This window comes from Pelmatolapia mariae, linkage group LG3_W (assembly GCF_036321145.2).
Source record: "Pelmatolapia mariae isolate MD_Pm_ZW linkage group LG3_W, Pm_UMD_F_2, whole genome shotgun sequence".
Taxonomy (NCBI): Eukaryota; Metazoa; Chordata; class Actinopteri; order Cichliformes; family Cichlidae; genus Pelmatolapia; species Pelmatolapia mariae.
In genome coordinates, this window is record NC_086229.1 from 49,566,826 (window position 1) to 49,594,384 (window position 27,559).

The 27,559-nt window shown below is 38.6% G+C and overlaps 1 protein-coding gene and 1 long non-coding RNA gene across 2 annotated transcripts; both read right to left on the minus strand.

Moving 5' to 3' along the window:
* Window positions 1-1,208: 1,208 nt before the first annotated feature.
* LOC134623304 (inter-alpha-trypsin inhibitor heavy chain H3-like) lies at window positions 1,209-26,516 on the minus strand. Its single transcript, XM_065470179.1, has 18 exons — window positions 26,445-26,516; window positions 25,530-25,690; window positions 25,306-25,410; window positions 24,633-24,795; window positions 24,426-24,536; window positions 23,129-23,257; window positions 22,884-23,000; window positions 22,600-22,768; window positions 22,399-22,509; window positions 21,676-21,857; window positions 21,400-21,579; window positions 21,183-21,304; window positions 19,598-19,836; window positions 3,347-3,466; window positions 3,025-3,193; window positions 1,748-1,896; window positions 1,485-1,569; window positions 1,209-1,394 (listed from the first exon to the last, which is right to left on the minus strand). The coding sequence occupies exons 1-18, from the start codon at window positions 26,514-26,516 to the stop codon at window positions 1,280-1,282; spliced, it is 2,499 nt and encodes an 832-aa protein (XP_065326251.1). The 3' UTR covers window positions 1,209-1,279.
* LOC134624567 (uncharacterized) lies at window positions 4,331-18,534 on the minus strand. The gene is made up of 4 exons (XR_010093583.1): window positions 18,480-18,534; window positions 17,276-17,311; window positions 16,731-16,748; window positions 4,331-4,436 (listed from the first exon to the last, which is right to left on the minus strand). It is a non-coding gene; the product is annotated as an uncharacterized LOC134624567 (long non-coding RNA).
* Window positions 26,517-27,559: the final 1,043 nt, after the last annotated feature.

Sequence of the window (27,559 nt, forward strand, 5' to 3'; positions counted from 1 at the left end):
GTTAGTATATAAGGCCTTTAAAAAAATAAAAAATAAACAGCTCATATGTCACCAGAACTGTAGGACTGAACAACTTCAGATCCCGAGTGTGTGAGGACAGAGAAGGATCAGCTTTATTTCAGATTTGAGAGATAAACTTTATATTTCAGTTTGTGATGATTCTGTTCTGTTTGTGATTACAGGAGCCGTCCTCAGATTCAGACCTCAGCACCACCCAGTGACAGCAGACAGATCATCCTATATCTTCAATCTTTGTAGTAACTCCAAAATTAACTGAAGAACACATTACAAAGGTTAAAGTACCACATGTGCTGTCAGTGAAATCTGCAGCTGTTTTATTGATAAATTTAAAGACAAAAAGTCAAAAGGATTAATCACCCCTGTAACTGTGTCACTATACATCAGCATTAACAGTACCTCAGTTTGATGTTTCAGAAAACTGCTGATCTCAGACCTGCACAACTTCTGTTTTAAACACTGAATGTACTCAGCTACATGAAGAGCACATGATGTTTTCTCTGACACAATTAAATAAAACCTGATTAAAGTCAAAGTTTGTCACTTGTATTTTGGACTTAAAAATTGTGATCTTGAATTCTTTCACAGTTTTTTTCAGATAGTGTGTTATTTACCATAAAGTGATTCAGAGTTATTCTTACCAGAGTAGCCAGAGAGGATCATATATTTTTAAATATACATATATATGTATACATACATACATATATATGTATACATACATACATACATACATACATATATATATGTATATGTGGCAGTGGCAAAAACAGGCAAGCTCTTATTTTTCTTATTTTTTTGCATATATGTGTGTGTGTGTGTGTATATATACACATATATACACATATATACATATACATACATATACATATATATATGCATATACATACACATATATATATATATACACACACACACACACATATATACAAAAAAATAAGAAAAATAAGAGCTTGCCTGTTTTTGCCACTGCCACTTTGTAAATAAACGCCACACACTTCATCAGTCTGCTGTCTGCATTTTGGGTCCTCATCCTCACACCACCTCATGGCTCGCCCCAGCAGCCGTGACATTCATCTTTATTTTTAATGAAATTCACAAAGTTGGATGTATTATTTTGACTTTATACCCATTTTTTCAATAAAATGAAAATTGTGAGTCATTAAACAATCCAAGATATTTTTATTTGTTCATGCTGGAAGCAGGTGTTGCAAGTATTTTCCATATTCTCTTCTTAAATGAAATATTTTTTCACTGTTTCCAGTTAAAGTTGTGCAACAATGAAATCGGCCAGTGGTCTCTGCAAGGCAGAGTCAGCAGATGTGAGCCAGCAGTTCATCATGAGAGGAGAGGCAATGCTATAGTCATTGGCATTGCCGCTACAAAAGAAAGGGAGGGGAAAATTTCATTTATGTTTACATAATAAAATATGGTAAATATCAGAAACAACAACAAAAAACGATATGTACCTAGTAACATTGATCTCCTGGTTTTTAATCTTTAGTTTTGTAGCCGCAACTTGTTGTACCTCCTCATAAACTGCTGACTTTAGAGCTAGAAAAAGAACATGAGAACAAACAAACATTGAATATCCACACAACAAGGTCTTTTTACAGAAAGCACCACCTTTGGGTGCAAACCTTTGTAATAATAATATGATGCAAGCAAATGCTGCACACACTTCACAACTAATGTATACAACATTTAAAAAAGAAATGAACTTTTCACTCACCTAAAAGTCCATCAGTGTTGTTGGCTGAAGGATACTGTCTTAAAACTGGCCAAAGGAATTTAATGCTGTTCTTCTTATGAACTAAAATAACCAGGCGCATGTCTCCTGCTGCAATGTCTATTTCATTGTTGCGCATAATCATTGTGACACTGGAAAAATATATAAATATGTGAAATTATATTTATATATATATATATATATATATATATCCACTATATATCTTATTGTGAGTACAAGAAAATAATTATTATAAAATGATGTGTTAAATTTGTTTAGATCACAGGAATAAGGAAGGATTGGTCTGTGTTTTAGTTTGGCTGTAGGCCTGAGAGTGTGTGTAATTGTGTAGAGGGAAAGGAATTTATTGACACTGGGGGTCTGGTGTCATAAAAGGAGACAGGAAGCTACAGTTGGGGGTTGCTGATGCTGATGCCTTTACCTGTTCTGTAGTCTGTTTTCTATGTTCTGTAGAGGAATTTGGTGTAGCTTGGGCTAGGAGATTACTTTTATGACCGGCAGGAAGTCACATACACAGACACACACACACACACACACACACACACACACACACACACACACACACACACACACACACACAGTGCTTTGACTGTTACAACGCACCTACACCTACGCACACACAGTCACTCACATGCACTCAAATAGACACAGGGGTACGCGCATACACAGGCACTCACATGCTCGTGCATACACACACAGACACACAGAGTTTGCAGCACACCATGGGGGTTTTATGATGGGGTCGCTTCTATAAAGCTGACTGTAACAAACAAAGGAGTGAAGATCTGCAGAGGGACACCGGCCTGGCACATCTCCCCTTCTAGAAGATGCATGCTTAAATGAAGATGAATAAAGATGAATAAAGGTTTTGTGAAATGACTACTGAGTTCCGGTGCCATCCGAGGAATAAAAAAAAAAACGGGGTGAAACTGATTTCTTAACAAATATATATATATATATATATATATATATATATATATATATATATATATATACACACACACACACATCAGCAGATTTTCGCCCTGCTGATGTTACCCTGTATTAGAAAGGTAAGTATAACATACAGTAGGAAGTATGTTAATCAAATTCCAATATTCTAATACTGTGATTCGTGAGTTGAGTCACTGAAAGTAATTCAAGCCATTAAATACCATGCAAGTCTCATTTAACCACATGTGAATACGGACACACATCTGTACACTATGCTGAGAGTATTGTAGTATTGAGTAGCCTTGATCATTATACTGTAAAATCACCTTCCAGCAGTGACCAGATCCTCTCCAGTGTGATGTGTTTCTGTCTGTCCATCTCGTACAGTGACCCCTTTGGTGTCAATCTCGAAATGCTGGTTAGTTTTGAAGTGTATGAAAATTCTCTTGAAACCTCCGTTTGCAACGGAATCAAGCTCACCATTCACAAACAGCTCTAGCACAAAAGAGAAGTTCAAGTCAAAACCACACCACAAGTTGGAGGATTGTTATAACAATGGAGATGAGGTAGAACCAATAATGAAATTTTATTTCACAGGAAATACAAAAACAAGAGTTCATTAGCTTAGCAAAACTGGAGACTACTGACCCCTGCTGGGATGATGAAGAAGTTTAAGGCTGAGAGCACCACTGACATCAAAGCACAGCGGAACAGTCTGATTCTCAGCTTTTAACAAAAACCTGTGGAGAAGAGGAGCTAGAGATACACAGATACAGAGTTAGAATGGAGATATAAATTTGACTTTTCTCTTAGCCAGAAATCAAGCACTTGCATACTCGTTTTCAGTTTCATTAACATGTACAATCTTGAAGGTTTTTGAAAGAGGGATTTGTCATTACATATAAAATATAGAGCCTGACTTATGGAGTATTTCATTCCTAAAAATTTGTTTGTTTTTTTCCTAGCTGTTTTTCTCATGTATCATGTGATTGTTAAAACAAAACAAAAAAAACAACAAAGTAATTGAAAATATTTTTTTACTCTAATATGTCAAAGAAAACAAAATAAATGAATTAAATAAGAGTTTTGAGCCTGGCACATCATATATTATTGTAGGTTCAGATTTCTGTAATGCCTAATGCGGATGTTTAAAAAATTCAGAAAATTATTATTAAAAATAATTATATATTTTTATATAATTAATTATATATAATTATATTTATATATATATATATATATATATATATATATATATATATATATATATATATATTTAACTCCAACTATATGTATTTAACACAGTACCATCAGTTGGTGGCAGAGGATTGCCACGAAGTGAAAAATCATGTATGAACATATCATGGAGAATTTCTGTAAACAGATTTACACAATGCTAGTTACATACATTAATATAGCAAAGCCAAAAGAAAAAAAGTTAAAGTTTATTGTATGGCTGTGGAATATATTTGTGTAATAAACATCAACATTTTCTGATGCATTACAGCAAAACACAAAACAGACATGTTAAGTTTTAACTGTTACCCCCCTACGATGTAAATGTAGATAATTAAATAATTAGAATGACTGAAGAGGCTTATCCAGTCCGTTATTAGTTGAACACTGGTTGGTGTTACATATATAGAAATAGAAAATAACAGCTGTGAACTACAGTACACTACAAAAAGACATTTACCTCTTATAGTAGATCGATCTATGTGGGGATCACGTTTGGGTGGGGCTGAATGTTAGAATTAAATATATTAGTTTCTTTAAAAAAATACCATTTTAAATTTAGAAAATCTTTAAAGAAACAACTCTAAAATATAGCATATAATACTCTTTTTTCTGGCAAAAAACTGAAGCAGAGACACATCCACACAATCAATTTCATAAACCAGATTTTAATGGAAAACTACCCCAAATAGTATTATAAAAACGGGTGAGATAGAAGAACAATTAATAAGCAATTTTTCAGTTATGTAATTTAAACTTATCCACCTTCACTACATCAGTTCCTGGCAGCTTCACTGTTACACCTCTTTACGTCTCATTTATACAAATGTTTTCTGTTGTTTACTGAATTTTCTCCAGAGCATACCTCCACTGCTCTGGGTTCTCTTCCTGCTTTCCCTATTGTCACTACATACTACTTTTGAATTCATATGATTTTTTTTCATGTTACTTTGGAATATTCTGGGCAGGGCTGGACTGGGACAAAAAATCGGCCCGGGCATTTTGACTAGAGACCGGCCCACCAGGATAGAGATTGAAAATGTGATGTCATTCAGGGGTAAAACCGCAAAGGATTCTGGGAACTTGTGGCAAGAGGTACTAGCGCACGCAGGCTTTCAATTGAACTCAGTTACACAGCGATAAAAAGAAACCCAAAAAATGGCAAGAAGCTGTTGTATTATTAACTGCAATAGCCGGTCGCATGACAGCCACGGGAAGCCGACGGGTAAAGAGATCGTTTTTTTTATCGGATTACGTCGTTGAAGAGAAATTTTTTAAGCCATGTTTCCGAAGTAAGAGCCGACGGATGGCCTGGATATACCAAATATAACGTCTCAGAACACTCCAGCTCACATGTTAGTCTGCTCCAAGCATTCCCACAAAGGTCAGTGTTTTGTAGTAGTTAATACGTCATTTTTCTTAACATAATTGGTGATATAGGTTACAAGCAAGTCTGGCGCTGAACAGAAATTGTCGCGCTATGCTCCTTTATTTATTGTGCATAAATAGTGAATTGTCCTGACACAATATTGCGTTTCGCTTCTGTTATTACCATGGTACATTGACAAAAACATATACTTTTATTCACAGGATAAAACAGTTGTTTTGTATCACTAATTGTCCAGTGCGATTACAACATACAATATTATTGTCACTGCTACATTTCTGTAATGCGTACCAGAAATTATTTCCACTACTAATTAATTACCGTTGAGCTCAAAGGTTATATTAATAAACGGTTAACGAATGTGTATTTATGACGACGATTTGTGAGACTGGTAAACTTACCTTTGTTTGTACGATGGTCGTTCTACACGGTGCATTTCAAGGTCCTGTACCCATCCGTCGGTAAACTGTACCTGGGCTTGTTGCAGTGACCTGAAGTTACTAAACTTCATGAGTGTATGCACTCACTCCAAGAACCGTATAATTATAAATCTGAGCGTGGTGAAAGTTGGGCAGCACGCTAACGTCTTTTGTCCACTCTGTGTGCTCGTAAGGGTCTGACCCTTTCACTCCTTTGATTTTTTCCTCGTATCTTTTCTTTGCCTTTTCGTCAAGTCTGTCTTTGTACGGTCCGGCATTGTTCTCCTTAGTTTTGTACATTCCTTTTTTGTGCGGCAAAGAAAAACCAAGAAGGTATTGGAACCAGAGAATGAACGTTTTGCGGTGCTGCAAATGCTTGCATTTGATGCGGTACTTGGATTGTTTTGCCACGAGTTCCCGGCATGCAATGCGCGAAAGTCACATGATCTGTCAATCGATATAGGAAAAACCTTAAATTAAGACCAAGAACACTAGAGGTGAGACATGATCATTAATTAATATAAAAATTAATAAATGACAGATTTAGTGATATTTTCATAAATACCTTTCCTTTTTTTGTTCTCCATTTTCTTTAGTTCATCTATAACAGTGCGTTCACACCGAACGCGATAGAGGCGGCCAGAGCGTCAGGTTTACATGTAAAGTCAATGGAAAGAGCGCGATGACACGCGATTGCGCGTCCGGCAAAAATTCGGAAGCAGATTTGCGTCGCGAAAACGCCAAAACGCCTGAAACGCGCATCAGTTTAGCGCGTCTGGCGCGTTTGACTCGCGAATAAAACCATGCGTGTCAGATCTTGTGTTGCATTTTGTGCACACGCGCGTATCGCGCCAACCGCTCGAGTTGGAAAATCTGAACTCCGGCGTCAAATCGCGCCGCGACAACCAATCAGGAGCCTGGTGACGTGGCTGTAACTAGGTCAAAGGGGCAGATCCAGCCAAAGCCCTTCATTCGTCATTCAGTATGGAGGAAAAGCTCATCAATGCCGTGGCTAATCATCCAGAGCTATATGATGCTAGCTGCTACTTCTACCGAGACAGGAATAAAAAGGACCTAGCTTGGAGGCACATAAGTGAGGAGATTGGGCAACCTGGTAAGTTCATTCATTCTTCTTTTTAATTTTCAGAATGACCCGATGAAGCCGCGCAAAAGCTAGCAAGCCCGCCTACTGTCCCGTTATTTTCCCACTGATGTACAAATACCTTTCCGCTAACAAGATAATGTGTTTATTCAGAGGACATCTGCAGCACAACACATCTGGCACAACGTCCTCCCACATTCCTCCCACATTCCTCCCACATTTCCGGTTCACGCGCGTGAAAAGATGCAATTTTGCGGCGCGATGGATTTTTCTTGGACACGCGTTGAGGTGCAAATGTGCACGTGTAACCCAGTAGAGAAAATCGCTTTTGTTGTTATTCTTTCGTGTTTTCGCTTTATTTGTATAAATGTATTTTCATTCTTTTATTTTGAAAAGAAACATTTATTTTGAAAAAAGGAAGTGTGATCCTCCAGCAAACTTTATTTTTTCTGTTGCCAGATCACAAGAGGTAAATGCCTTTTTCATTGGTTGAAGGTGGTTTTAGCCCCGTCTTCCAAAACACTAGACCATCATTTCACACGAGCTAGGTCTTTTCGCACGTGGAAGTAGATGAGACAGGCCACGGATAGCTCGTGCAGAATTTTCTATCATTTTGGTGAGTTGAGCCCATGTGTTTGAAAGAATAAAAATGTGTTAGTCTGTTGCTAAAAGTTGTTTCTTCTGTTCATACTGATTCGCGAGTGGTAAGTTGCTGTTTAAAAAAACGATGGAAATGCTGTTTGTGGTAGAATTTGTTTAGTATACTTGAAGGATGATTGAAAAAATCCATTACCTTGCTGTTTCTACCTATTAATCACAATTTCATGGTTAAAAAGAGAACGAGAAATTCATTTGTTGTTTTACATGGTTAAAATAATTTCATGTACAACGAGAGATATATTCAAAGCATGCATGTAATGTATTACTGTGGTAATGTGGAAAAGATAAAGAACTGAAGCTATAGCTGTGATACGAGAGAGGAGACGGAGCTGGCTGTGTGCAGTGGTGTTAGTATTGTTGTGCAGGCTAGGTTTTTTCCCCTTGTTGGTGTGGAAGGAACTAAAATCCTGGATTATGATGGATTCTCTCCGGATGGAGATGGCGAGCCTGAGCCCGAACTGAACTTTGCAGAGGAACTTACTCTTCTTCCTTGATGGAAACTTCGAAGTGGTAACACACAAACCACAAACGAAAGAGAAAAAGAACTAGACTAAGAATTTCTGACTTGACAAATGACCAAAGACAAAAAGACAATTGAACATTGAGCTCAAAGGGACTATTTTTGGGGTTATTTTTGTTTTGCCGGCTTATGCTTATTATTGTTATTGTTATTATCACCATTACTACTGTCAGTATGGAATTTGTGTCTTGTTTATTTCATTTTTGTGCAAAATAATAACCGTTGTTGCTCAAATTCCTGTCTCCAGCCATTTCATTCCGTATTCGCCTAGCTTTCTATTGTAGCCCTGCCGAACCTAGCAACTGGTCTGTAGTTTGGCTGTTCTAAACTATTTTAAATGAGTCAGTGGTTACAGTAAGTCTCTCTCTCCCCAGCTAAATATCATGCACGTCTCGTTGCATGTGTAGCCAGTACTGTCCCTCTGTATTATTTAGGGACTCAGAAAAGGCTATGCTTAAACCCTGGAAAAGTGATTTCACAACAGTCACCAGAGGGTTTCCTAAATCAGGATAATCAAGTCTTTTAGGTGGATGTCTGATTCTTGTTGACTGTCTTACTGGTTGAGTTGTAATGGGATCACCACTGTCCATCTCATCAGGTGAGTTAACAGGCTGGTTTCCTGGTTCTTTAACTGAATCCTCAGACGATTCATCCAATACGGTTTCGGTTCCATTGTTCACAGGATTGTCAATTCCAATCTCATCTCCATCTGGTGAGTTTTCAACAAGCACATGATCTGTAAGTTCGTCTTTGCTTGCATTTTTATCCATATTCAGCTCCTTGTTGCTAGCAGTTTCAGAAAGGTCACAATCAGGTAAGTTTGTAATGTCTGGTTCATGAAAAGGTTTTGGATATTCATGTACAGTAGTAAATCTGGTTATTTCTTCACATGGGGAATCATCAACCCATTGAATGAAAAGTTCATTGTCAAGTTCCATTGATTCTTCATCCTCATTGCTTTCTGTGACAACAGTTTGACGCGTTTTAGGACGGTGAACCTGCTGTGGCTCAGATGTGTCTGCGGTGGCAACCGGGAGGAAACTGCAGGGAAGCAACAGGTCTCTGTGTAAAGTTCGGGAGGGACCTTGCTTTGACTCGGGTTTAACAGTATAAACGGGTAGGTCGCCTGCACGTTTGACTACCACATGGATGTCTGCCTCCCATTTATCAGCAAGTTTGTGCTTGCCACGCAGCCGCACGTTTCTAACCAAAACCCGGTCCCCAGGTTCAAGTTCAGAAACAGTTATTTTGCGATCAAATCTGGCCTTATTCTTGTCTGCCACTTTTTGTGCGGTTTGAGAAGCTAACCTATAGCTTTCCTCTAGCCGTTTCTTGAGACTTTCAACATATTGCGAATGTGTCACTTTTTGATCTTTGCTGAGGGGAAGTCCATATGCAAGATCAACAGCTAATCTGGGTTTTCTGCCAAACATCAATTCGTAGGGTGTAAACCCTGTTGCATCACTACGAGTGCAATTGTACGCATGTACTAATGGCATAACATAGTCTTTCCAGTGAGATTTTTGTTTGGATTCCAGTGTTCCTAACATGCTAAGTAATGTTCTATTAAATCGTTCAGTAGGGTTACCACGTGGGTGGTACGGGGTAGTTCTTATTTTCTTTATCCCAGAGATCTCACACAGATCTTTTATTAGTTTTGCCTCAAAATCAGGACCCTGATCGCTGTGCAGGCGCTCAGGTATGCCGTAGTGGACAATGAACTGGTCCCACAGGCACCTGGCGACCGTTCGTGACTTTTGATTAGAGGTGGGCAACGCGAGGGCAAATTTAGTGAAATGATCGGTTATCACAAGGATATCACGTGTGTTGCTACTGTCTGGTTCCAGACTGAGAAAATCCATGCAGACGAGTTCTAAAGGTCTGGTTGTTGTTATGTTGACCAGTCTAGCTGCTTTTTCAGGAGGACTCTTTCTCCGTATACAACGATCACATGTTTTCACTTTTTGCTCAACCTCTGTTGCCATACGTGGCCAATAGAATCGTGTTCTGACCAGATCAAGGGTTCTGTCGATACCTAAGTGGCCCATGTCATCATGCAAACTTTGGAGCACTGAAGCTCTGAGCTCCTCAGGAAGAACAAGCTGGTGGGTCACCTGGTCTCCATCTTGTCTTTTTCTGTATAACACCTCATTGTGCATTTCCAATCGACTGAGTTCCCTAAGCAAAAGAGGGAGATCTGGGAGTTCTTTTCTAACAGTCGGTGGAGGTGTCTGGCCATGTTCGATTTGTTTGATAACTTGGCTGATGGTCGAGTCCGCTCTCTGCTTATCCTTAATTTCTGATTGGGACAAGGCAGGAATGGTTGGTAAGCCATGATGTTCTTCTGAAACATAAATGTCTGGGATCGCGTCAGCTGAGAGGGTAAGTGACTCTACAAGTGTAACACCACTATCCTGACAATCATTACTGACTTTTACAAGGTGATTTCGACAGATTGCTTGGACAACATCACTATCTACAAGCTTTAGGGTGTCAGTGGTGTCAGTGTCAGCTAGGTGACGCTCTACAAATCGGCTTACACGCTCCTGCTCTTTCCTGGACTGGACATCATTTACGAGTTCCCCATGAGGACGTCTAGACAACCCATCTGCATCGAGGTTGTGCTTGCCCGCTCTATACTGTAACTTAAAGTTGTAGTTAGACAAAGCGGCAAGCCACCTATAGCCAGTGGCATCTAACTTAGCAGAGGTCAATATGTATGTGAGTGGGTTACTATCTGTAACCACAGTGAACTGACCACCATACAAATAATCGTGAAACTTTTCAGTCACTGCCCATTTGAGTGCTAGAAATTCCAACTTGTGGGCAGGATATCGTGCTTCACTTCTTGATAACCCACGACTGGCAAAAGCTATGGCTCTGAGCTGACCCTCCTGCTCCTGGTAGAGTGCTGCACCTAAGCCAGTAGTACTGGCATCGGTATGGAGCACATAAGGCAGCTTCGAGTCTGCAAAGCCTAGGACGGGGGCTGACGTTAGCTTTTCAATGATGGAGTCAAAAGCTTTTTGACAGTCTGCGGTCCATCGATCCTCAAATGGCAGTTTGGGATCAAAGTAGGTCTGGTTGGGTTCCCTGGACTTTGATTTCTTATGGAGTGGTGGGTAACCACGAGTGAGGTCATTGAGTGGGCGTACTATGGACGAGTACCCTTTTACAAAACGTCTGTAGTAACCTGAGAACCCTAGAAAAGATCTCAGTTCTTTGAGATTCTTGGGCCGTGGCCAGGTCTTTAGGGCCTGAATCTTTTCGGGATCTGTCTCAACTCCACTTTCAGAGATTACATGCCCAAGATACCGAACTGTGGTTTGGAAAAATTTACATTTTTCCGGCGATAACTTTAGGCCATACTCTTTAAGGCGATGGAGTACCCGCATAAGTCGGCGTTCGTGTTCTTCCAAACTATCTGAGAAGATGATGAGATCATCTAAAAAGACGAGCACTTCATGTAAGTTCATATCGCCAACACAGCGCTCCATTAGCCGCTGGAAGGTGCTTGGGGCGTTGGTTATGCCCTGCGGCATGCGGTTAAACTCCCAGAACCCAAGCGGTGTCACAAACGCGGTCTTCTCTTTGTCTGCTTCCTCAACCTCTATCTGGTAATACCCAGACTTAAGATCGAGGACCGTGAACCACCTGGATCCTGAAAGGGCAGAGAATGTCTCTTCCAGATTTGGAAGAGCATAAGAATCTTTTATTGTTTGCAAGTTCAGCTTGCGAAAGTCTATACATAGACGCACATCATTGTTCCGCTTTCTCACCACGACAATGGGAGACGAGAAGGGTGACTGGGACTCTCTTATCACACCTGCAGCAAGCAGCTCCTGCAGATGTTTCCGGACAGCCTCTAGATCTTGAGGGTGTATAGGGCGTGCACGGTGCTTGAAGGTAGTCGGATCATTAAGCTTGATGGAATGTTTCACCTTGCTCGTACACCCAAAGTCAAGATCATGAAAAGCGAATACTTCCGGAATGTCAGTGAGTTGCTTGGTTATCCTCTCTTTCCATTCATGTGGAATCGGTGAGTCACCAAAGTTGAAATTCAGCGGTGCCTTGTTTGTGGCTGATTCATTAACACTGGTGACATTATGCTGGGACAGGATACAATGGAAAGCTCCCAGCTCTGCAATGACACAAGTAGACGGGATAGTAACATCTTGTTCTGTTTCATTTGTAATCATAACAGGCACTTTGTGTGGAGCTCGGGAAGGAAGTGTTATCAAGCAAGTTTTAACACAAAGGCCACCAGGCAAGGAAGACTGAGAGGGGTGTTCAACTATGGCACATGTGTCTGCTGCAGTACAGTGAACGTTAGCAGATCCCTCTAAAACTACTGTTTGGCCTGCTGGAACTACAGCTGTAGCCTTGCCCGACAGGGTAACTAACCCAATGTTCCCATCTTTGTTCTGTGTATGTCTTAGTTCGAGAGTTTTCAACAGGGCTCTAAACCCGCAAGGACTAGGTAAGTAGTCAGAAGTCTTAAGGTCCAAAAATGTTTCATAAAGGACATCAAGCGTGTTTGTTCCCACTAACACTGGGGTCTGACTGTTTGAATGAGTGTCTGGAACAACAAGAGCTAAGGTTGGTATGTCGATCTCTGCATCTAGGAAGTCTTTTGGAAAAGTAATGCATGTCTCTATATAACCCAAATAGGGGACGGGCTGACCTGCAGCACCCTCCACTTCTAAAAGATCATAGAGTGGGTTAAGGTTTTGATCTGGAAAGTTCTGTTTGTAGAACGACTCAGTGACTGTGGTCACTTGTGACCCTGAGTCCAGGAGACAATTCACATTAATGCCAGAAATGCTAACTACTGCTGTGCATTTAGAGCCAACCAACCCTTTTGGCAGACTATACTTCTGTGGCTTAGTGACAGATTGCTTGCAGTTAGCACGCTGCATGTACTTAGTGGGACATGATCGCCTGGCTGCAGTCTCCATTTGCCCCGCAATAGAGACTGTTTTCAGTTTAACTGTTCCTTAGCGGCTGGAGGGTTCTCAACCTCCCATTTCCTCTGTTTCTCTTTAAACAGTTTGCGCTTTTCAGCAACTAGGGCTGGGTTTGGTTCATTTTCGCAGTTTGGCTTGATGTGGCCATCTTCTCCACATTGGAAACAGTACCACGGTTTGGGTGGGGTACTTTGAGTTTTAACTGTTCGTTCTGTGGGCTCCCGGCTCACTCTGTCTGGCTTTCGGTTCTCTTTAGACTTTGTATGGGGGGCACATCTGGAATTCTGTGGTTTCGGTTTCGCAGTCAGCCGCACCAGTTGGGCCTGGAGTTCTGCAACTTGCTTTGAGAGTTCTTTAATTGAGCTTAAGGTGGTTGTGTTTTCATTTTCGTCTAAGCAGCCTTTGACTGTTTGGAGGTGGTATGTCGCTTTTTGTTTTGTGATGTTCAAATGTTGCTTCATTCGCATGTTTTTGGTAGCATTTTGGTCTTCTTCTGTGCGTAATAAGAGAAGCAACTCAGGAAAAGATGGGGGGTTTATCCGTTTTTGTTTTAGTTGAAGTGCGTTTAAAAGGGAATCATCCCAGCAACCACGACAGAACTGCGTGACAAGGAGTCTGTCAACATCATTGCTTAAAGCACCACCACGTTTCACAGTGTGAGTCAAAGCTACCTGAAGGCGTTGTAAGTATGCCGACGGTTTCTCACCTGGATTTTGGAAGGTGTCAAGAAATTTGGCGTAAAGCTCTCCACCATCTTGAACTGTCCCATAGGCAGAATCCAACATCTGAAGGTAGTCTGCAGGTGAGCTGTCTGGGTTCAAGTGCTTAACTACGTCAGCTGCCGGGGGTAAGAGAGACTCAAGAATCTTTCGCGATTGTTGCAGTTGCGACATGGAAGTGTCACTCATGATTAGTTCAGCACTGGAACGCCAAGTATCATAATCTGGCTCATAGGTTGGCCGGGGATCCTTGCCAGAAAAAGCTCTGAGTTTTTGAGAAAAATGTTGCACTGAATGATCATCTCTTCTCACAATGTGCTCAACTACTACACGCTGCACCTCAGGAGGGTTTAAATCAGGTGCAGGTATGGTGGGTGCACTATGAGCTGGGTTTCTTGCAGTGTGATTTGACTGGTTCGATTGTTGTGCACCATCAACACTGGGTTCAACAGCTGAAGGCTGCAACTCAGCCAAAGGAGACTCAGGTAAGCCAATTTGCTCTGATTGATCATGTTCAGGCTCTTTGATTGATTCAGCTATCTGTGACATCATGTCCTTCAGAACATCTGCAAACCCTCGGCCGCTCATTTTGGCTAGGTTTTTTAACTCAATGAGATATGACTTGGTTGTATCATTCCCCACACATCGCGTGTATACGCTTGCAAGAGATTGTATTCTATAGTTAACCCCACTATCGGATATGTGGTTGTAAGGTAACGGCTCAAGAGCATCAACAGCAGTACCTGAATTGTACTCAACAACAACACTCGGGAAAAACTCAGATTTACTATCATCTACCTTTAAAACTCTTGAGATTGACCCATACTGTTTTAGGAATTCAGTCACCTCATCAATTTGCTCATCTCCAGCTATTTCACTCACTATCACCGAATTTGGGACTTTAACAGATTCACGCTCAACAAGACGCTCCATTTTGGGTGCGTTATATACTTGTAATCACATGATAAAAAGGCTCCTGGCTGGCTCGCCAAGACTTACTGTAACCACTGACTCATTTAAAATAGTTTAGAACAGCCAAACTACAGACCAGTTGCTAGGTTCGGCAGGGCTACAATAGAAAGCTAGGCGAATACGGAATGAAATGGCTGGAGACAGGAATTTGAGCAACAACGGTTATTATTTTGCACAAAAATGAAATAAACAAGACACAAATTCCATACTGACAGTAGTAATGGTGATAATAACAATAACAATAATAAGCATAAGCCGGCAAAACAAAAATAACCCCAAAAATAGTCCCTTTGAGCTCAATGTTCAATTGTCTTTTTGTCTTTGGTCATTTGTCAAGTCAGAAATTCTTAGTCTAGTTCTTTTTCTCTTTCGTTTGTGGTTTGTGTGTTACCACTTCGAAGTTTCCATCAAGGAAGAAGAGTAAGTTCCTCTGCAAAGTTCAGTTCGGGCTCAGGCTCGCCATCTCCATCCGGAGAGAATCCATCATAATCCAGGATTTTAGTTCCTTCCACACCAACAAGGGGAAAAAACCTAGCCTGCACAACAATACTAACACCACTGCACACAGCCAGCTCCGTCTCCTCTCTCGTATCACAGCTATAGCTTCAGTTCTTTATCTTTTCCACATTACCACAGTAATACATTACATGCATGCTTTGAATATATCTCTCGTTGTACATGAAATTATTTTAACCATGTAAAACAACAAATGAATTTCTCGTTCTCTTTTTAACCATGAAATTGTGATTAATAGGTAGAAACAGCAAGGTAATGGATTTTTTCAATCATCCTTCAAGTATACTAAACAAATTCTACCACAAACAGCATTTCCATCGTTTTTTTAAACAGCAACTTACCACTCGCGAATCAGTATGAACAGAAGAAACAACTTTTAGCAACAGACTAACACATTTTTATTCTTTCAAACACATGGGCTCAACTCACCAAAATGATAGAAAATTCTGCACGAGCTATCCGTGGCCTGTCTCATCTACTTCCACGTGCGAAAAGACCTAGCTCGTGTGAAATGATGGTCTAGTGTTTTGGAAGACGGGGCTAAAACCACCTTCAACCAATGAAAAAGGCATTTACCTCTTGTGATCTGGCAACAGAAAAAATAAAGTTTGCTGGAGGATCACACTTCCTTTTTTCAAAATAAATGTTTCTTTTCAAAATAAAAGAATGAAAATACATTTATACAAATAAAGCGAAAACACGAAAGAATAACAACAAAAGCGATTTTCTCTACTGGGTTACACACGCGTCAAATTAGGGGCGTTTGGGGCGTTTTCGCTTGCGCCTATCGCATTCGGTGTGAACGCACCGTAAGATTGCTAAACAAGGGGGAGGGTGCATCCGGCCTCCTCGGCTGTAATTGGTCCAGCCCAGAGTCGATCATGACCAATTGGCCAATCCAACACCTTTCATTATATATACCCTTCCTAAAAAAAAAAAAAAGAAAAAATTCCACTGGCCCATAAAAACAAAAAATCGCCAGCGGCCCACCAGTCAAATGCCCGGTATGCCCGATGGCCAGTCCAGCTATGATTCTGGGTTTTTTTAGTCTTGATATTTTACCGGTGTAATAAATTTAAGCGGGAAATCTCTTAATGGTAGTGTAGTATTTGAATTACAAGGATCACTATTCCCTATTATTACTATACTCCCTAAAAAAATTACTCTCTAAAATAAACCACAACACTCCTTTAAATGTTGTGTCAAATAAGGATTTATATCATCTTGCCACAAAAAAACTAAACTTATTTTTTATGCATTTTCAAATGATAGAAACATGTTTTACTCTAAAAAGCAAAGTAAAAACAAATCAAAACTAAATGTAGCAAAAACATGCAGCACAATGTTTAAGTGACACAAAATACATAATTTAAATCTGGATTACAAAAGAAAATAAAGTCAGATAAATTTCAAATTGAAAAAAAAATATGTAACTTCATACTGTCAACAGTAGATTGCACAGGTATGAGGGTTTTCTCATAAGGTTATTTTTTTAAATCACAAAAGACTGAAAAGCATATAAATCCCAAATACTCACAATAGTAAAATCCTCTATCTGAAAAAAAAGATTAAACAAACAGCGATTAATTTACTTTGCAATTTCAAATTAGTCGTAGTAATAAAAAAACAAACAAAAAAAAGCATTCGACTAATACTAAAATTCTGCAAAAATGTTTAGCATTTCTGTGATGTATAAAAAATGAACTGACATTTACAGTGATTTTTTGGGTCTTACTGGCCACATTCATGTAGTACTTTATCTGCGTCCCACTATAGAATCACACTGTAGAATTACCAGTTAACATGTTAACTCCTATCTCCACGAATTCATCATACTGCTGCACTGAAATATTGTGAGACACACACACACACACACACACACACACACACAAACACACACACACTACCAGCTCCATTAAAAAAAGTTTTTCAATTCATTTAGTTACTTTCCTAGCTGTACTTACTAATTTCAGTGTAGCTTTAGTTCAAAGGTTTATTTGTACTTAAGTTAGTTTAATATTCATTATAAATCTTTTCAGTAGTTACATCAGAATATAGTATGCCGCATGTGTCATATCATACCTTCAGTAACAAAGTAAAAAAAGTCTGTCATTTCATCTGTAGCAAGAACAGCAAAAAGATCACGTGAAAGCAAGAAATAAGCATCATATTTACATTTATAGTCAAATCAATTTAATTTAATGTATTTAACACCAAATCACATCAACATCAGGGCACTTTGTATTGTAAGGTGAAGACACTGCAATAATTTAGAGAAAACGTGAACAATCAGATAACCAGCTATGTATATAATAATGAACTACTCAGATGGCCTAAAGGTTTCATGAATGAATCAAGTCATAAACTAAGTGCCTTCCTCTTGTAAATCCAAACTTTTTTTTTTTTTGAAAAACAAATTAAAGCAGGAATTGCTTCTTTGGAGCAAACTGATGATAATGATTGAAGCTATCATTATTGTTATTATTATTATTATTATTTGAAGAAATTTGGATTAGAAAATTTAAAATAAATGAAAATTCAAAATTAAACTAATGTAACTCCAAGAAATACTTTCAACAAAGGCAGGCATAAGAGAGGGTTTGCATGGAAGGTTTGAACACAAAAAATTGTAAGGCTTACAAAACCCTACAGAAATCATGTTACATATACATGGTCACTGCTAGTACAAGTAATAATCATAGTCATAGTCATAATATTATATCTGTATTTATAAATGGCATACTAAGGAGGAGTAATGCTGCAAACTACGAAACATTTTTGTAATATTTATTGAGAAAGTTCAGATACATTTATGGGAAACGTTTGAAATTTAACTGATGAGTCAGATAATGAAAATGTGTTTAATCCTATTTGAATTAATTAAGCATTAAGTATTAACTGTAGGGTATTGCTGTTTAATGCTATACGATCAAATTGTATAATATATTAATTAGTACAAGATGGTAGCTATGTATTCATTTTTTCCATTGCCTTAAAAAATGTACTTAAAACTAAGTTAAGGGTTCTCATATTATACTAAACTACATTTTGAGGGAAATAAAATGTTGTAATATTTAAAGTAGAAAACACCATATTAAAAAGTAGAGGTTGAAAATGTGCATGTAGGTACAGTATGTAAGAGTCAGTTGTTAAACTGTTATATTGTGTCAAAACGAATACTTAACTATGGTAACATTTTATTTTTTTTTTATTTATTTAATTTTTTACATTTTTATCTCTATAAAAAGAAAAATGCATTTTATTTAATTCTATCCTAACAGAGTACCTGGAGGAAGTGAGGTGAACCAGCGCTCAAAGGCATTCTCAGCAGCACTTGTTGCTGAAAAAAAAAAAGAAAAAAGAATTAATTGATGTGGAAAAAAACATGCCAGTATTTCAATCAAATGTAAAACAATTTTACAAATGCGCACCAACCTAAGTACCAAACCTGAATAAATATTGATCATTTACATATTATTGTTAGCTTACAGAACAATCCTGAATATTTCTGCTCTCAGCTAATATCACATTAGATATTCCTTGAGATGGTCAAAAGTGCTTAGACTGACAAAAAAAACTTAAGAATTTAAGTGCAATAAAATTATGCTTTTTATATAAAAAATTGAATAATCAGAATAACTTTACTTCTTGCTACTGGTGGACTTGGTCTGTAGCTTGCCTCTTGTGCAGCTAAAACGTTGAAGGGAAAGAGGCTGGCTGACAAAGTTGAAGTGAGATGTGCATCTTCTTTAATAGGCCACGATGTACTGTATCTGAGATAGCAGCTGCTCTGTATCTAATGCAATTGCTCAGAGTGGTCGTAATAATTTCTGACATCCAAATTTCTGTCATCAAAGTGTAGTCACCCTCACTGTTTCTTTATCTTGATGTAGTAAAGCTGTCCCTGTGCAGTATGGAATCATTTTTATACAGGAAAATGTTTATAGTTTTCTGAGACTATAAGGAGAAAAAAGATTTTTGTGTGTGTGTGTCAATGTGTCAAACACAATATAGACAAAGAAAAAGTCATTGTGTTTACGCTTGTGGATCATATTATACACATTTGTAACACTTTGAGACATATTTCTGTGCATAAACAAAAATATGAAATATAGAAAAAAAAAGTTACACAGTTAAAGTGTTTTTGTTAAACCTCTAGAAATAAAGCTAAAACCTTTGGTGGTGTACAGAGTCATAATTACCAAAAAAGCAAACTCATGCTATATTTAATGTCATTTTGGTGTAGAGTTTTTTTAAGTATTAAATTTTTTAGTGAGAAATGTAAATATCTGCATTTAGGAAGAGAAAATAATGAAATAATATTGAAAATAATCTTTAACAATTAAAAGAAAACGTCATGATGAATACTACTCATTTTGCATTGTCTTTGTTTGTGCTGCTCACCAACATTATCACTCCTGTGACTAGTAGAAGTACCATGGTGTCTTGAAATGGACTGACGTCCAGGGGGCTTCCTTCTCTGTGGTGCTTCACTTTCCTTGGGTTTATGAAGCACATGTATGGTCTCTCCCAGAGGCTTTGTGACAACCATAGATGTGAGCGGCGTCACAAAGCTGTACTTCAGTGAGAGACTCAAAGCCTCCTTCTTCACTTGCTTTTTCTCAGGTCCAGATAACTGGAGCCTGTGTCATAAAGCATTAAGTAAATATAACGATTGATTTAGTAGTAATATATGATAAAGTAATTTACACATATTTATGCATCTTTAGTTCTTCATTGTCCCCAGGTATTCCCTGGCAATTTAAAATTACTGTTTGAGTCCCAACTTAGGAAATTTAAAGAACATGCTAGTGGAATCTAATATGGACATAGAAACATGGGAAAAAAATAGATAAACTCATTGTTATGTAAACATCCTGCCTTCTTTTTATTTGACATATTTGTGGGAGAGTTGACTTTAGAGCCAAGATGCTGAATTTTAACTGTATTCTGCTGCTGTAATAAACATAATTTCCTGTCTTTGTTGTAGCTGTAGATTTTTAACTTGTTTTGTAAATTGCAGCTTAGTTGTTGAGACCGTGGGATGCCATCTATGTTATGAATAAGCTCACAACTTCGGAAGCTGATTCAAAAATCTTTTAGTGGACAAATTGTTTCTTGCCAGGGAAAACATTTTAAAATGGTCACTGAGTTCTTCAAACATGATCAATCTTGGATGGAAAGAAAGGAAACTATGACTCTCCTTCTCCTTGCCCATAAATTCATGCTACATTGTAACTATTAATGTTACTTTTGACCAAACAAAATTTTGCCTTTTGGACTGCTAGGCACATCAAATGATCTAAGACGTTACCTTGGGTTTCAGGGAAATATATGTTGGGCCTTAACCAATATCCCAGATTAGTTATGCACTCAACAGTTAATGAAGAGAAAAAATTGTGTTGCTGCCCTTTAAAAAGTAGCTGATTAGGAAATAACACAAGAAGAAAGATGTCACAACTGGGACAGCAGCTGTGTGATGTGTGGAAACGGAGGACTCAAATGCAGCACTTGAGATGCAGGGTGATTTATTTACAGAAGACAGAACACAAAGTGGCAAAACAGAACTAAGGATAAACTAAACTGGGGAAAACTAAACTATAGAACAGCAAACCTGAAACACAAGAGGAGGACTGCAGGGAGAGCACATAGAGGAGTTACGGAGAGGTTAAAGGAGCAATGCAGAGTACGCAGGGTAACACAGAGGATGAACACAGACGATGCGACAAGGAACAGGCAGGCACACACTATAAATACACAGAGGGACACTGGGAAACCTGATTAACCTGATGAGACAGGGGAACACTAACACCAGGGACCAACAGAGGGAGCACAAACCCAGAAACCCAGTATCCAAAACACAAACCATCCCAAAACAGCCCACAAATAATAATAATAATGATAATATCATCAATAAATACACTAAACACATAAATCACCTAGTCACGGACTCAGGACCTTGACAAAAGATGGCATATATGGTACTTACTCTTTGTCCAGAAGCTGTTTAACTGTGAGGTAGGCCCAAACTCTCTGTATAAGGTCATCGGACACACTTCCACCAGATTCCACAATGTCATTTGGGTCAGAAAATACTAACCTTCTATTACTCTGTCATAAATAAAATATATTGTAATGTCAATATGCAGGGAAAAAAAAAACTTTTACAAGATTACAGCTGATAAATATCTTAGATCAAACATTACCGAAATGGCCACAACTTGAGGTGTGAAGGTTTCAATGTCATTGTCTGTGATCTGTCCGGCCACCACAATCTCAGAACCATTATAATACTGACTGAAGTTAGTCTGGGTTAGATTGGTCCCACCCACATAGATCATTGTCACATCTGTCAGCAGAGGAGTTGCCACCTCTTCATAGAAACCCTGTTGACATACAGTGTGGACATGATGCAAATCATGCTAATTTCTTCCTAAATCTGTAGTGATTTCAAATCACGTGGTAGGAAGAATACAAAATACCTTCAGCTGTAAATCAGCATCAGAGTCTACATAAATCCGTCGTGCCACACCGTTATTTTGCAGCGACATTTTCTTAAGGAACTCAAAATCAACATCAAAACCAAAACCCAGACAGTAAACTGGGAATTTGCCTGCAACAGCCTCTCTTACATTTGACTGTATTTTCTCCAGATTTGTCACCCCTGAAAATACATCAGACACAGTCAGTTCAGCTCAAAAACAATGGAATCCCACACTTGATAAAACAAAAAGCTAAAACGAAAAATATTGAATAACTGATCTGTACTCATTAATCTCCCTGCATTCTTGAGTGTTGTGCTGCAAATGTATTCTTTACATCTCACATGCTGTCCAAACTCCATGCTGTCATCATCACTCCAGCCTTGCCTGCCTTCTACAAGTGCTAAAGCTCTCAGTGCTCTTCTATCAGCCTGCCTTTCAGACTCATTTGTAGTACCTCCTCATTTGTACCTAGTTGGAGATCCTACATCTCTACCTCTGCATCTAGACTCTGAGAGGTCCTGTCCTACCATTACTGGACTCCACTCTGCCATGTTGATTTGTCAAAGTCTCATTGCCAAATTTCAAACCATTCTTCATTAAACCATGTTCAGGTCTTTCAAATAATCTCTCCTTAATGAAATCACAATAAACTCATTGACTAAAATCATTAAGTCCAGAAGTATTTGTGCACATTTTTGTACAGGTGTCATTTGTCACAACCTGTGGTTGGCTGTCCATCTGTGAGGAGTATAAGGATTGATGCTGAACCTTCTCTGTCATGGGTGTTCAGCATATTTGCTCCTTGCAGCAGTGCTTGATTGATGTCCGTGTCTGAAAGTCAACAACAAAGTTTCAGTACTATAATTCTTCTGTTAACTGTTTGATATTAAAAGATATATACTGATTTCTGCAACTCCTCACATCCTGTAGCTTGAATGTTGCGTGCAAAGTTTTTGGCACTTTCCACGTTTTTACTGTTGGCCTGAACAAGTTCCAATTTCCAGGAAAAAATGTTGGCATTAAAAGTGATCAAACCAAAATGGTCATCTTCTGCCAGGTCATTCAAAATATGGATTAACGCGATCCTAGTCTGGGCAAAAACAACATTTACACATTACAGACTTTTATAAAAGATTTAAAAAAGACATAAAAATAAATAATGTTTTCGTAAATGATAGACATAGCAGACCCTTTAAACCATTTACCTGCTCTATTTTTCTGCCTTGCATTGAACCACTTTTGTCAATAACAAAGACGACATTTTTGGAAATTCGGGGAAGATTGGATGGAGCAAAGTGATGAACAAAGTACCCACCAGATTTCTAAAGAGCAGGAAAAAGGATTGCTTTAGTCAAATTTTTGTTTAATTGCCAGACAAAGGATTGATGGTACTGAAAACCTTTTCTGGCCCATGCAGTTTATATTGTGTGTAATATTGATCAGGGTTTACCTTGATGTCTCCCAATCCATTGTTCCTGTTGACATCATAAACAATAACCAGATCTCCATTCATACCCTGCTCTCCACAGTTGTCACACATTGTCTGTTGATCCACTGTTGGATAGAAATATACCCATGCCTAGAAACAGAAAGAATTGCATTCTTTAGACTCTTGATCGAGTGAGAGGTCAGTGATTTTAATTTCTGTCAAAACACTGTCCTGTGCTTCTCATTGCTTTGGCTTGATAAATCTGAAAGGTGCATATACAAGTCACTGTTACCAAAAGGTTTGGACACTGTAGATTAGAAATAAAGAGAAAATGCAGTGATTTTTAAACCATTTAAACTCCCCATTGAAAAAAAAACAACAACTCGGGATCTGAGTTTTTTGTCTGAGGTTTAATAAAAGTCTTGTAATGCATTTAATGCATAAAATATTAAAAGAAAATCAGAATTCATCATTATGAGTAAAATTGGGGAATTGCTCAACATTCTGACATATATAGCACAGGAAGACTTCAATAGTTCAAGACTAACATGACCCAAAACAACAATGCAAATACTGTAGGATTCGATTACATTATGTCACATAGTACCAGAGATATGATACAGTACACAGGGACAGTTGAAATCAGTATTTAACAGATGTGATCATTGGGCATTCAGTTGGTACTGCATTAACAAAATTTGTAGTTGTAATCACCATCTTCTTCTATCTCTCACTCACACACATGCATTCTGTCATGTTTCTTGTTTCTACTGACGTTCATTCCTCTTCTCTCTAGAGCATATCTCCACCTTTCCTCACTACAAATCTGTAACTTCAGCGACACACATCACCACTGTTTCTCATGCAGTCCCACAGATCTACTTGGCAATCTATCATACGTCATGTGAATCAACTGGCTTTTTACTCTTTATCCTCTTCGTAGCTGCCCTCACTTCCTCCTTAATAATCCTCTGCACTTCATGATTCACTGTCATCCCTCCATCTGTCCTCCTTTCTCTCTCATTTTCTTCAGTTCCTTAAATTACTTATTCCATTTTTTCAACAAACTCTCTTCATTTGTTAATACATTACCATTACCTATTACGCTAACCTGCTGCACATTCTCTCCAGTTTGATCTCTCAATCCCAAAGTCCTTTTCTCCTTTCTTAGTGTCCAGCCTCACATACAACCCACTAAGAGCCTTTTCCTTTGCCACATCTCTTTGCTGTATGCATAGATTTTTTTTAAGCTTCCTCTTATTGCAAACTTTTGTGACTCTTAGTGTTTATAAAACTGACATTTCTGTTATAACTGTACCTGTTTATTAACATGTGTTTTGGTGATGGCATTAGCGAGGGCTTTGGTGCTCAGGCCTCCTTTCACATCGATGAAATTGATGCCAGCTTCCTCGTGAATGTACACATCCACCTGGGAACAAGTATAATAAAATAAAAAAGAAGATCTAATCATGTGTGGTCTTATCTCAGCATTGTTTTCCTAAACAGATACCAAGATGGAAGTCACCTTGAAGTCCCTGACAGGCTGCATGGGTCGAGCATGAATTTGCAGCTCGTACTTGCCATGTGTGCGTTTCATCAGTTCCTCATATGTGAGTTCAAAAGTGACCTTTTTGTGAGCAGCCACAGTTACAGACGTCATAAATTCCTCCAGAGTCCTCCCTACAGAACTGTAGCAGAAACAATAATTATTTCATATAAATGCATTTAAAAATCAGTTATTCCTGAAGACCAAACTTGATTTTTGAGTAAACTGACTAAAAATCAAGGATTAAAGTGATATTTGGCAGGTGGGGGATTTGGACAACTGCATTCAAAAGTGTACAAACTTATGTAAGCTATAGCCTGTGGCTAATTTAGTGCACTTAAATTGTTTTGTACACTCCTACAGAAAAACAGAATTCAGCAAAACATCATGGATTGGTTCAATATCTGATTTAAAATATCTACAATAAATGAGGATATGACATGTAAGATTTAACTTCCTAATCTAACCTACTGAGCTGTGCAACCCGGGATGTCATTGTTTCACTTTAATCCCTGCTAAAAGGTTTTTTCCTCCTCACACAGTTAAACAAAAATAATTTTAGAGAACTGAAGATACAGACGAAGAAATAAAAAAATTGTTACTGGGAATTTTTTCACATAAACCTTTAAAGTTAATTAATGAATTTAAATACCTGACAAGCCCAGCACTTTCACCACGGGACACAGCTTCAGTGTACTGCTGCTGAGCTTGCTCCTTAGCTTTCACAACACCGTCATAAACTTGGCCATCGATAAACCTGAAGAGGACCAAGAAAGCCCTTATGTACACACACTACTAAATATCAGGCAATGTGTTCTTCAGTGTAGAATTTACAAATGTCTCTGGAGGGTTACAGATCACTTTAACTTCACACACATTCGGAATTTACTGATGAAGGCATTCTTGGCAATCCGAACATGGAATTCAATTTCCTTTGACTCGTCCATACGATTGACCACACGGCTTGTGATGACAGTGGTGGCATAACGACTGGTCACTGTGGAGTTGATGTGAAAGCTGTAGACGTCCCAGTCATCCTGAGAAAAAACGACAGGGTTAACCGATCTCATTGGCTGGTTTCAGTGGAATTTCATTGGTCTCCCTGCAAAAACCCCAAAATTTGTTTTCATCTAGTGTTCAGGGCACACACTCAAAATAGCATGAAACTCACTTACATTTATACTTTTACTTTTTATGCATCAGAATGGGAGTTGTTAGAAATATCTAACACGTGTTTCCATAGCTCAAACAACTAAACAAGCCAAATTTACCTTAACCAATCAACACCATCATCAAATAACAAGCTCGAACAATTACAATGAGATCTGTGATTGTGGATGCACAGAAAGGATAAGGTAGACATGCAGACACATACAGTTCGAATTCTTTCACTTCATAGGACATTACATGATGTTATATTGCTTAGCAGAACACTTCATCTTAGCCCAATCCTTCTTTTTGTCTCCAAAGTAATGCGCAAATGCCAGTGTTAATGTGTCAGCTGACTTGTACGCACACACAGGACATGAACACAATGAAATAATCCTGAGGATTGTCACAAGAACCTTCAACCCACATTTTGGTGTTGAACTGACAGAAAGATGCTGAGACACAAAATATTCAATCGCACACCTCAGATATCTCATTATTTGTGAAATATTAATTGCAGAGGTACAAAGTTTGTTTTCTTTAGCTTTTGGCTTTTAAACTATTTATTTAACCGTGTATATTTAATTTTAAATTATGGCTCTTTAAAGTGGTGCTATGGCTGTTTATGTATTTTGACCCTACCTTGTTTGGCAGCGTGGAAGCCAAAGCCAGCTGCAGCCCAATGAGGGTGAGCTGCACCACAGTTCTCCCCATGATGCCTCCTAGCAGAGCACAAACAGCTGAAACTGTCTTTTTAAGTCAAACATGGACAAAATTATTGTGTACATAATTTTTTTAAAGGGTAAACTTCACTTTCTCTCCCTCCTCTTTCACCTTCCACCCAGACAAAATACTCCCCCAAAGCAATAATTTACCAGAAATCCGGCAGTTTCTGTAAACCTTAATGTTGACATTGAGGGTCAAACCAGTGCACATTACAAGGACTTTGTCACCTCAAGAATCTTTTCTGTGATAGGTAATACTGTTTTGGTCAATTTAAATGAAAGAGACAAATTGACTTCACACTATTGATGAAACAAGTATGTGAATAATATTGTTTGGTGTCATATACTTCAAGTATTTCTAACTTTTTAAAGAAGAAAAAAAATTCTTTCACGGTGAGGAAAGTGCTGAGAAAACCCAAGACAGTGATAGCAAATTTAGAAGTCACATGACAGTTAGTCCAGAATTACATTTATTTGTGTATTTATTTACTTATTTTTCCAGAGTGGATTTCATATGTTTGGATTTGTAATATTCTGACTTTCAAACCAGCAAGTCCTTTTTTAAAAAATAAACTGAACTGAGGGGATTGAACTACCAGAAGGCAACATTGCAGACATAGAGGACAGCTACAAGTACCTGGGCATCCCACAGGCAAATGGGAACAATGAAGACACTGCTAGGCAAGCAGCAACCACCAATTACCTGCAGAGGGTCAGGCAAGTCCAGAGGAGTGAAGAACCAGATCCAGGCTATTAACACCTACGCCCTGCCTGTGATCAGGTACCCTGCTGGGGTAATAGGCTGGCCAAAGCAGGAGATAGAAGCCACTGACATCAAGACAAGAAAACTCCTGACCATGCACGGAGGGTTTCACCCCAAGTCCAGCATCCTGAGGCTGTACGGTAAGCAGAAGGAAGGAGGCCAAGGTAAAATAGAGAGAAGCCTGAGCTCAGTGGAAATTCCCCAGGGGATACCTGGAGGGGGGGTCTCAATATTTGTAATTGGATAACTTTTGTCTGGAAGGGAGATGG

Bases quoted from the DNA above. Each gene is read 5' to 3' on its own strand.
- LOC134623304 (XM_065470179.1), bottom strand. From the start codon at position 26,516: ATGGGGAGAACTGTGGTGCAGCTCACCCTCATTGGGCTGCAGCTGGCT. The intron at 19,837-21,182 runs GTAAGTACCATA...TTTATGACACAG, and splicing joins AAACAGCTTCTGGACAAAGA to GCTCCAGTTATCTGGACCTG. The intron at 1,395-1,484 runs GTACATATCGTT...TTTCTTTTGTAG, and splicing joins CAGGAGATCAATGTTACTAG to CGGCAATGCCAATGACTATA.